This window comes from Nerophis ophidion, linkage group LG06 (genome assembly GCF_033978795.1).
Source record: "Nerophis ophidion isolate RoL-2023_Sa linkage group LG06, RoL_Noph_v1.0, whole genome shotgun sequence".
In the NCBI taxonomy this organism is placed as follows: domain Eukaryota; kingdom Metazoa; phylum Chordata; class Actinopteri; order Syngnathiformes; family Syngnathidae; genus Nerophis; species Nerophis ophidion.
The window spans coordinates 67686092-67698080 of record NC_084616.1 but is presented as its reverse complement, the minus strand read 5'-3'; the positions used below and the strand labels follow the sequence as shown (position 1 = coordinate 67698080).

Genomic DNA, 11989 nt, shown 5'->3' with positions numbered 1-11989 from the left:
TACTGTTTACTTGCGCAATGAAAAGACACGGCTTTTAGTCGCAAATGGTGCTATGCTAATATTTACGGACAGTCCGTGATGTCACACAACATTTTCAACAGGAAACCCTACGGGAAATTTAAAATGGCAATTTAGTAAACTAAAAAGGCCGTATTGGCATGTGTTGCAATGTTAATATTTCATCATTGATGTATAAACTATCAGACTGCGTGGTCGGTAGTAGTGGGTTTCAGTAGGCCTTTAAACGATGCATAGGTATCAAGTCATAAGATTCATTTATTTTGGCGTAAAGTTGCACGCAGTTTTGGATGTTTTTTGTGCTGGGTTTTGCAGTCGTGACATCACATCGAGGTGAATGTCTTTATTTGGACTTTTGACATTTTGACAAGTTTAGCTCTCAACCAGAGAGAGAGGAACTCCTACCCTATCGCTTCAGGCTATGAGGAAACACAAAAAAGGTGGACAAAGTCTTATTTTCATAAAAGCTTGGCATGCACATGATAACAGCGACGTGCAACATGCAATGATGTCAATTCTGTCAAAACCAGCTTATGCAGAAATGGACTTGTCCAGGTTGTAGACTGCCTTCCGCCGGAATGCAGCTGGGATAGACTTCAAGTTCAAGGTACTGTACTTCTAGTACCTCTTCCGACCTCTCAACCCTGAATGGTGATGTGCATCACTGGGGTCCTCTTCCTCCTGAAGTAAATGACCACTACTACCGACCACGCAGTCTGATAGTTTATATATCAATGATGAAATATTAACATTGCAACACATGCCAATACGGCCTTTTTAATTTACTAAATTGCAATTTTAAATGTCCCGGGAGTTTCTTGTTGAAAACGTCGCGTAATGATGACGTATACGCATGACATCACGGACTGTAAGGAAATATTAGCGCTGCGCACACACACAGCTAAAAGTCATCTGCTTTAACCGCATAATTATTCTGGATCCATTATGGATTGAACTCTAACAGTATCAGGTTAGAACCGCTCGACATCCATTGCTTTCCTCCTCTCCAAAGTTCTCATAGTCATCATTGTCACCGACGTCCCACTGGGTCATTATTGTCACCGATGTCCCACTGGGTGTGAGTTTTCCTTGCCCTTATGTGGGCCTACCGAGGATGTCGTAGTGGTTTGTGCAGCCCTTTGAGACACTAGTGATTTAGGGCTATATAAGTAAACATTGATTGATTGATTGATTGATCTGTGTTGCTGACTCTTTTGCAATTTGTTCAATTAATAATGGTGAAGTTGAAGTAGAAAGATGGAGTTGGGAAGCTTTAGCCTTTAGCCACACAAACACACGGTGATTCCTTGTTCAAAATTCCCGGAGGTGAAGCTTTCCTATGGATCAGAGCGCGGTCAAGCGAACATGGATCCCGACCAAATGTCAACCAGCAGTTTTCGGTGAGAAAATTGTGGTAAAAAGTCGCCTCTTACCGAAGATCAGCTGAGCTTGTGCCGTCCATACAGCTGCCATCGACCTCCATCAGACACTGGCCTCAAGACACCCATGGACAATCCCCTCCGACTATCAGGTACTATTTAATCTCACCAAAACACTAGCAACACAATAGAAATATAAGGGATTTCCCAGAATTATCCTAGTAAATGTGTCTAAAAACATCTGAATCCGTCCCAATGCAATCGCGTTTATTTTTTATTAACTTGATTTTTTTTTTTTTTTTTTGTAGTCCGTCGCTATCAATATCCTCAAACACGAATCTTTCATCCTCGCTCAAATTAAGGGGGAAATTGATGTTTTCTCGGTCCGAATAGCACTTTTTGTTGGAGGCTCCCATTAAAAACAATGTGAGGATGTGAGGACCCATCAACGGGTGACGTCATCGTCTGCGACTTCCGGTAAAGGCAAGGCTTTTCTATTAGCGACCAAAAGTTGCAAACTATGTCTATGTTCTCTACTAAATCCTTTCAGCAAAAATATGGAAATGTCGCAAAATGATCAAGTATGACACATAGAATGGAACTGCCATCCCCGTTTGAATAGGAACATCTAATTTCAGTAGGCCTTTAAGACGAGTGTGGATTTTTTACAAAAATTGCTAAAATCCAGAAAAACATCGTATACAAAATGTAAGTGCACTCACGCATTAATCTGCATGCAGATTAAATATAAGTGGGACGGCGTTGCGCAGTGGGAGAGTGACCGCGCGCAACCCGAGGGTCCCTGGTTCTATCCCCACCTAGTACCAACCTCATCACGTCCGTTGTGCCCTTGAGCAAGAAACTTCACCCTTGCTCCTGATGGGTGCTGGTTAGTGCCTTGCATGGCAGCTCCCTCCATCAGTCTATGAATGTGTGTGTGAATGGGTAAATGTGGAAGTAGTTTCAAAGTGCTTTGAGTACCTTGAAGGTAGAAAAGCGCTATACAAGTACAACCCATTTATTTATTATTTATTTGTTTAAGTGGTACTACATCAGGAAGAAGGCGAAGAAGAAAACGGATTTGGCCAAAACGGGCGAGGAGACCAGAGATAAAGTAGTGCTCACCCCATTAGAAAACATAGTTGCTGCAATGATACGTAAAACTGGTTGTGACTCTGATTACCCTGAAAATAAATAGAATTTGTGTAACTTATAAACTCAAATTATATTCATTTTGAGGATAATCATAGTCACAACCATGAGCTTCAACCTATTCTAATTAAATAGGGCGGTCTCCACCATTTATCAATTGTACACAGTCTTAGTAGATCACATGCAACATGGCAATTAGGGCTACGAATCTTTGGGTGTCCCACGATTCGATTCAATATCGATTCTTGGGGTCACCAGTCGATAATATATCGATTTTTTCGATTCAACGCGATTCTCGATTCAAAAACGATATTTTTCCGATTCAAAACGATTCTGTATTCATTCAATACATAGAATTTCAGCAGGATCTACCCCAGTCTGCTGACATGCTAGCAGACTAGTAGATTTTTAATAAAAAGCTTTTATAATTGTAAAGGACAATGTTTTATCAACTGATTGCAATAATGTAAATGTGTTTTAACTATTAAACGAACCAGAAATATGACTTATTTTATCTTTGTGAAAACATTGGACACAGTGTGTTGTCAAGCTTATGAGATGCGATGCAAGTGTAAGCCACTGTGACACTATTGTTCTTTTTTTTAATTTTATATAAATGTCTAATGATAATGTCAATGAGGGATTTTTAATCACTGCTATGCTGAAATCATAACTAATATTGATACTGTTGTTGATAATATTCATTTTTGTTTCACTACTTTTGGTTTGTTCTGTGTCGTGTTTGTGTCTCCTCTCAATTGCTCTGTTTATTGCAGTTCTGAGTGTTGCTGGGTCAGGTTTGGTTTTGGAATTGGATTGCATTGTTATGGTATTGCTGTTTAGGGGTTTGTTGGATTGATTAAAAAAAATAACAAAAAAAAAATCGATTTTTGAAAAATGAGAACCGATTCTGAATCGCACAACGTATTAGATTCGATTCGTAATCGAATCGTTTTTTCCCACAACCCCTAATGACAATAGTTTAATTTTATAATGTGCACATGATGTTTAGCATGTGTTATTTGGATCTTAGTGGATCAGGCCTGAGGTGTAGTCATTTTGACACTGTGGTGTTGTCCCAAATCCAGGACGAGAATTGACAATCACAATATTGACCTGCTTCTTTCCTTTTTAATGGTGAATTGCAACAACTCAGGGTTGCACTCCAGCCCTTTGGAGTGCAACGAATATTGTGCAACTATAACAGTCAGGGAAATATTAAAGGCACTTTTTTTCATTTTCCATCCATCCATCCATCCATCCATCCATCCATTTTCTATCGCTTGTCCCTTTTGGTGACCTTTTAGGTCCCTTTTGGTTACCATGAATTGATTAACATGGACCCCGACTTAAACAAGTAGAAAAACTTATCCGGGTGTTACCATTTAGTGGTCAATTGTACGGAATATGTACTGAACTGTGCAATGTACTAATAAAAGTATCAATCAATCAATTAATGGTGTCGCGGGGGGTCGCTGGAGCCTATCTAAGCTGCATTCGGGCGGTAGGCGGTGCACACCCTGGACAAGTCGCCATCTCATCGCAGGGCATTTTTTTTATTTTTAATAATAAAAAAGAGAACATTGAAATAAATTAAAAAATGGAACATTTTTGATAATGAAAGTTGGTCTTTTTTGCGCCTACCAAGCACAAACCACCTGTTTGTGTAGTTAGATGGCAATAAAATGTTGAAAGAAAAAAACAGGTAAAAAAAAAAGGTTGACTTTGTAAAAGCAAGAACCTGACTGTTTTTATTTCACTTTTCAGGATGAATAGTCCACGGTATTATGTTGTATTCGTGTTGGTGCCAACATTGTGTTGTGTGAAAAAACCTTGCCTGGCACCAACATTGCCATGCATGGTTTGTCGGAATGAATGATGTTAGAACACAAACGGGGTTGTTACCTTCCAGTTCTTCCTTCTCAAAGTTGGTGTTCAGCATGGAGCGCGTTCCACCCCGATCCACCACTGCTTCCTCATCAGTCCTCTGACACACAAAAAAACAACGACCCATGAATAGAGCTGAATTCAGGTCTCAGAAAGACCATAAATACATCTAAAAGGTATCATTTTTAGAAGGTTTCTTTCATAAGAGCTCAAAGTAGGAGGCTATGTCACTTGTAAAGTAGAACTCTGCATCATCGTAATATTTCACATTCTCCTACTGAGTGCCTTTATAGGCATGTATTTTAGTCATTCTTCACACAAGATTGAAAACAATGCTTTTCAGCGCCTCTGGCAAGAAGATACTATGGTTCATGGTTTGAGTTTATATTGAACATGCATGCACTTAAAACACGATACATAAAAATTTCCAGTTTCTCTTTTCAACATGTTTGAAATGGAGTAGGAAGAAGCAGAGCCTATTTTAATCCTACCTGTTTTCCATTGCATAGCAAGTGCTAACACTTTTGTTCATTTCCTGTTTTGAACTTATTCACAGCACACCCCATTAATAATAGCATTCAAAATACAAATAATAATAAATAGTGAAGTCAGTGTCATAGTTGTTGACGAACCCCGAGATGCAGGGAAGGAGGGAGGCATTTTGCAGGAAAACATGATTTAATTTAAAACACTAAGACAAAAATAAACAAAGGGTACAAACAAAAAGCGCGCACACGGGCGGATAACAAACAAAAAGAGCTAGCATGGGAACTAGAAAATAAACAGAGCTTAGCATAGAAGCTAGCAAAAACAAAAAGGCGTAGTGTGGAAGCTAGCAGGTCACGAGCAGGAAACAGAAGTCGTACATGAAATATGAAAACAAACTTGGAAGCAGGGAACAAAAGGCAGGAATCTAAAAAACGCAATTAATTAAAGCTTACCGTGACAAAACACGACAAGACAGGCAGCAACGACAAGAGCGACATCGACATGAGAATAATCCAGCACTCGACTGGAGGACAAAATACGTTCTAATAGGAGCGGGCTAATTGACACCAGGTGGGGCCAGGTGCCAATCAGCCGCAGCTGAGGGAAAACAGCGCACAGTGAAAAAAAACAGACAAAATAAGAGCGCTGACAGTAACTAAACAGGAAATACTAAACACACACAGAGGAAAAACCAAAACACAAACAAACTGTCAGTGGCAAGCCTGACAGTCAGATGTATGTCATATACTGTAGTCACAGTGAGATGACATGATTATCATGAGGGGCTTAGCCGTAAGAGGACCTTAACACAGAGCAAAACTTAACTAAAAATAATGACAAAAGTACTCTCGAAAAGGAGTCAGAAAAAACAGGGAAATCGTCATAGGCCCCTTTAAAAACTGCTGTCATCAGGCCCCTCTTAAAGAGGAGTAGTCTTGACGCCACTCTACAGAACAACTATCGGCCCATATCTAACCGCTTTTTTTTGGCAAAATCCTTGAAAAAATTGTATACCACCAGCTTAGTGGTTTTCTCCTGCCTAACAATATGTTTGATACTTTACAATCGGGCTTTAGGCCCCACCACATCGCTAAAACAGCTCTGATAAAGGTAGAAAATTATATCCGCCAGAACACAGACTCAGTCTTACTTCGGCTGGACCCGAGCACTGCCTTTGACACAGTTGACTGCAGTGGACCATATCTTAACTGCTTCAAAACCTATCTCACTAACAGGACATGCTTTGTTGGAATGTGTAACTGTGTCTCCAAATGGTTATGACCTGTGGAATTTCTCAGAGGTCAATTCTGGGACACCCATTGTTCAATTGCCCTTTGATCAGCTAATAGTATGAATCCTTCCAGATCAGGGGTCACCAACACGGTGCCCGCGGACACCAGGTTGCCCGTAAGGACCAGATGAGTCGCCCGTTGGCCTGTTCTAAAAATAGCTCAAATAGCAGCACTTACCAGTGAGCTGCCTCTATTTTTCATTTTATTTTATTCATTTACTAGCAAGCTAGTCTCGCTTTGCTCGACATTTTTAATTCTAAGAGAGACAAAACTCAAATAGAATTTGAAAATCCAAGAAAATATTTTAAAGACTTGGTCTTCACTTGTTTGAATAAATTCATTTATTGTTTTTACTTGTTCCCTGTACGATCAGTGCCAGAGCTTGGTCCGCATTGCCGGCACTAAGTCGAACACATTTCCAGTGAAGGTTGGACTCCGCCAAGGCTGTCCTTTGTCACCGATTCTGTTCATAACTTTTATGGACAGAATTTCTAGGCGCAGTCAAGGCGTTGAGGGGTTCCGGTTTGGTAACCGCAGGATTAGGTCTCTGCTTTTTGCAGATGATGTGGTCCTGATGGCTTCATCTGACCGGGATCTTCAGCTCTCGCTGGATTGGTTCGCAGCCGAGTGTGAAGCGACCGGAATGAGAATCAGCACCTCCAAGTCCGAGTCCATGGTTCTCGCCCGGAAAAGGGTGGAATGAGGAGACCCTGCCCCAAGTGGAGGAGTTCAAGTACCTAGGAGTCTTGTTCACGAGTGAGGGAAGACTGGATCGTGAGATCGACAGGCGGATCGGTGCGGCGTCTTCAGTAATGCGGACGTTGTACCAATCCGTTGTGGTGAAGAAGGAGCTGAGCCGGAAGGCAAAGCTCTCAATTTACCGGTCGATCTACGTTCCCATCCTCACCTATGGTCATGAGCTTTGGGTCATGACCGAAAGGATAAGATCATGGGTACAAGCGGCCGAAATGAAATTCCTCCGCCGTGTGGCGGGGCTCTCCCTTAGAGATAGGGTGAGAAGCTCTGTCATCCAGGAGGAACTCAAAGTTAAGCCACTGCTCCTTCACATCGAGAGGAGCCAGATGAGGTGGTTCGGGCATCTGGTCAGGATGCCACCCGAACGCCTCCCTAGGGAGGTGTTTAGGGCACGTCCAACCGGTAGGAGGCCACTGGGAAGACCCAGGACACGTTGGGAAGACTATGTCTCCCGGCTGGCCTGGGAACGCCTCGGGATCCCCCGGGAAGAGCTAGACGAAGTGGCTGGGGAGAGGGAAGTCTGGGTTTCCCTGCTTAGGCTGTTGCCCCCGCGACCCGACCTCGGATAAGCGGAAGATGATGGATGGATGTTTTTACTTTGCTTCATATAACTTTCAGAAACACAATTTTTAGAGGAAAAATACCACCTTAAAAATGATTTTAGGATTTTTAAACACATATACCTTTTTACCTTTTAAATTCCTTCCTCTTCTTTCCTGACAATTTAAATCAATGTTCAAGTAAATTTTTTTGTTGTTGTTGTAGTAAAGAATAATAAATAAAAATCAGTTTTTTCGATGAATAATATTTGTGAAATATTTCTTCAAACTTATTGTGATTAAAATCAAAAAAATGTATTTTGGCAAATTTTGAAAATCTGTAGAATCGAATTTAAATCTTATTTCGAAGTCTTTTGAATTTCTTTTAAAATTTTTGTTCTGGAAAATTTAGAAGAAATAATGATTTGTTAGAAATATAGCTTGGTCTAATTTGTTATATATTCTAACAAAGTGCAGATTGGATTTTAACCCATTTAAAACATGTCATCAAAATTGTAAAATTACTCTTAATCAGGAAAAATTACTAATGACGTTACATAAATTATTTTTTAATTTTTTTCAAAAAGATTCAAATTAGCTAGTTTTTCTATTTTTTTTTAGGTAAAATTTTTAATTTTAAAGAGTCAAAATTGAAGATAAACTACATATGTTTCAAAATTTAATTTTAATTTTTTTCGTGTTTTCTCCTCTTTTAAACCGTTCGATTAAGTGTTTTTTTTCATCATTGATTCCCCACAAAAAACCTTCCGTAAAAGGAAAAAAAATGTGCGACGGAATGACGGACAGAAATACAGTTTTTTAAGTGTGTATCAAACTGGTAGCCCTTCGCATTAATCAGCACCCAAGAATAGCTCTTGGTTTCTTGTGGGTAATAAAGGACAAAAAAATCAACTTAACAGCTACATTAGATCAATTACAATGGTAGCTTTTTTAACGCCAATATTGCTGAAGTCAAAGAAATAGGAATAGGAGTGTGAAAGGTGCAATGACATTCTCACTGGGCTCTCTAAATAAGCCGGGAAGCAGCTGCAGTAAGGCCATCAAGAATGCTGCTGCTCGAGTCCTAACTAGAACCAGGAAATACGACCTTGTTAGTCCAGTGCTTTGGTCACTTCCCTGGCTTCCCGTTGCCCAGAAAAAAGACTTTAAAACAGCTCTACTTTTATACAAGTCTTTACGTGGTCTAGTGCCAAAATACAACTCTGATATGTTAGAACTCCATGAAGCATCTCAGGCTCTGAGAACCTCTGGTGGTGGTCTACTAACTGGTGTCCAGAGTCAGGACAAGACATGGTTAGGCTGTATTTTACCTTTTATGCTCCTAAAATCTGAATCTGTCTTTCAGAATATGTGAGACAAGTGTCAACTTTGGCAATATTCAAATCTAGGCTGAAAACTTTTCTTTTTTGCTGTGCATATGACAACTGAAAGAAGTTTATCTCGACTTTTTGCTTGTAATGTAACACCACACAAGGGTTAAATGAATTAAATCATAATTATTTTAATGATGATTTGTTTGTTTGTTTATGATTTATTTGCATTTTGGAATTTTGAGCTAAAAATAAAATGGCCTTGCCTCTCCTAAAGGCTTGCATGTACTTAAACACGTGCAAACTACGGAGCTTGTGAGCTGAGGATTGCAACTCTAAATGAGCAAAATAGCTGAAAATAGATTTTTGCTGTCATGAGTATGCAAAATATGTGCTCATTATCTGAATTATCTGAACGCCTACAATACTGTGAGGAGGAGATGCAAATATAATAATTTAGCGGACTCTGTTACCAGCGCCCCCCGGGACCCCGAAGGGAATAAGCGGTAGGAAATGGATGGATGTTTTTCCTCTATATTTAGCAAGTTCAGAGGGGACATGCAGACTGGCATAGTTATGCACAAATAGCTGTAAGTGTCAGAATTAGTTTGTGACGAACCCCAAGATGCAGAGAAGGAGGCAGGCATTGAATAAGGAAACATGGTTTTAATTTAAACACTAAAACAAAACTAAACAAAGGGTACAAACAAAAGGTACGCACGAGGCAAATAACAAACCAGGCTATGAACAAACAAATCGGAAGCAGGAAACAAAGAACAGTAAGCTACAAACATCTACCAAATATAGCTTACCACTACTCTGCAATCACACCACCAGTAGGAACGACAGGTAGAAAATGACATTGACACGACAGGAGCGACAATAATCCAGCACTGACTGGAGGAACAAAGCAGGTAAAAATAGGAGCGGGCTGATTGACACCAGGTGTGGCCATGTGCCAATCAGCCGCAGCTGAGGGGAAACAGCGCTCAGGGAGAAAGACAGGAAACAGACAAAATAAGAGCGCCGACAAGAAATAAAGACAGGAAATACTACACACACACAGGAACAACTAAAACACAACCAAACCGTCAGGGGCAAGCCTGACGGTAAGAAGGAGACGATCACAGTGCAAAACTAGACGATGCAAATATATTTTCAAATATAATAAATTAGCGGGCGCTGTTCTTGCGTCTATATTAAGCAAGTTCGAAAGGGATGTACAAATTGGCACAATTATGCACAAATAGCTGAGAGCCGGAGACGTTCCCGTTGCAAAAACAGACGATGGAGAGAGAATCATGTACATCAACATATGTACAGTATGCGTCAACATATTTAGACAGTCAGAAATAAAAAAAATATTAGACATATGCTCCATTCATCATTGTCATTTCCTAATATTATACCTGCTGGATGACTTGAAGGATCATTAAAACAAATAAAATTGTTTAATTTGGTGTTTGCTTGCATTTTTTTTTTTTAAATAATGTAAGTTTCTTCATATGAAAAAACTTCTTGCAACATGCATTTTTTTGCAGCTTTATTATGCCGGCTCACAATCGCAGTTATTTGTATGGCACCACATCTCTCAGAGTTCACCTTTGGCGTGCTAAAACGTATGTTCTGTTGCAGATCAGAAAAGTTGGCAGAGATTATAGTTGTGTGTTACATTTTTCAAAACATTTAAAAAACACCACAGGTTGGTGGAGCATGATAACATAAATGTAGTACTCTTAATGTGAGATTAAATGCTGATTATCGGTCCTGCTAGACACCGACCTCTATTTAATAATACAACTTTAACATTTGACAACCAAACAATTAAACAAGGCGACTCGGTAACGAATCTGGGTATTATCTTTGACTCAACTCTCTCCTTTGAGTCACACATTAAAAGCTTTACTAAAACTGCCTTCTTTCATCTCCGTAATATCGCAAAAATTCGCTCCATTTTGTCCACTAACGATGCTGAGATCATTATCCATGCGTTTGTTACGTCTCGTCTCGATTACAGTAACATATTATTTTCGGGTCTCCCCATGTCTAGCATTAAAAGATTACAGTTGGTACAAAATGCGGCTGCTAGACTTTTGACAAGAACAAGAAAGTTTGATCAGATTACGCCTATACTGGCTCACCTGCACTGGCTTCCTGTGCACTTAAGATGTGACTTTAAGGTTTTACTACTTACGTATAAAATACTACACGGTCTAGCTCCAGCCTATCTTGCCGATTGTATTGTACCATATGTCCCGGCAAGAAATCTGCGTTCAAAGGACTCCGGCTTATTAGTGATTCCCAGAGCCCAAAAAAAGTCTGCAGGCTATAGAGCGTTTTCCTTTCGGGCTCCAGTACTCTGGAATGCCCTCCCGGTAACAGTTCGAGATGCTACCTCAGTAGAAGCATTTAAGTCTCATCTTAAAACTCTATACTCTAGCCTTTAAATAGACCCCCTTTTTAGACCAGTTGATCCGCTGTTTCTTTTCTTTTTCTGCTATATCCCCCTCTCCCTTGTGGAGGGGGTCCGGTCCGGTGGCCATAGATGAAGTACTGGCTGTCCAAAATCGGGACCCAGGATGGAGCGCTCGTCCAGAGTCGGGACCCAAGATGGACCTCTCGCCTGTGTATCGGTTGGGGACATCTCTGCGCCGCTGATCCACCTCCACTTAGAATGGTTTCCTGCTGGCTCCACTTTGGATGGGACTCTCGCTACTATATTGAAACCACTCTGGACTTGATTCACACGGTTACGTTAGATCCACTATGGGTTGGACTTTCACAATATCATGTTTGATCCGTTCGACATCCATTGCTTTCGGCCCCCTGGGGTTAGGGGGTGGGGGGGGGGGGGGGGGGGTCGACGTCCCACTAGGGTGAGTTTTTCCTTGCCCTTATGTGGGCCCTACCGAGGATGTCGTTGTGGTTCGTGCAGCCCTTTGAGGCACTTGTGATTTAGGACTATATAAAAAAACATAGATTGATTGATTAACTTAAATAAAACGGTCTGTACTACTTTTGCATTTGTAATCAATTGTACACACATTCTTGTTAATCAGCCACAACAATCCCACTAATATTTAAAAAGAAACAAAACTTCACAAGCCTCCTTGTGTAATTTTTTTTTTAAAGTAATATACTTTAGT

General features: G+C 40.4%; 1 protein-coding gene across 4 annotated transcripts in view; it reads right to left on the bottom strand.

The window, feature by feature from the left end:
- The window catches only part of LOC133555160 (sodium-driven chloride bicarbonate exchanger-like), a 123153-nt gene that overhangs the window by 80232 nt on the left and 30932 nt on the right, over positions 1-11989 (bottom strand). For all 4 annotated transcript variants that reach the window (XM_061904692.1, XM_061904693.1, XM_061904696.1 and 1 more), the window contains one exon: positions 4455-4536. In XM_061904692.1, coding sequence (XP_061760676.1) covers positions 4455-4536 — 82 coding nt within the window. The remainder of the gene's footprint in view (positions 1-4454; positions 4537-11989) is intronic.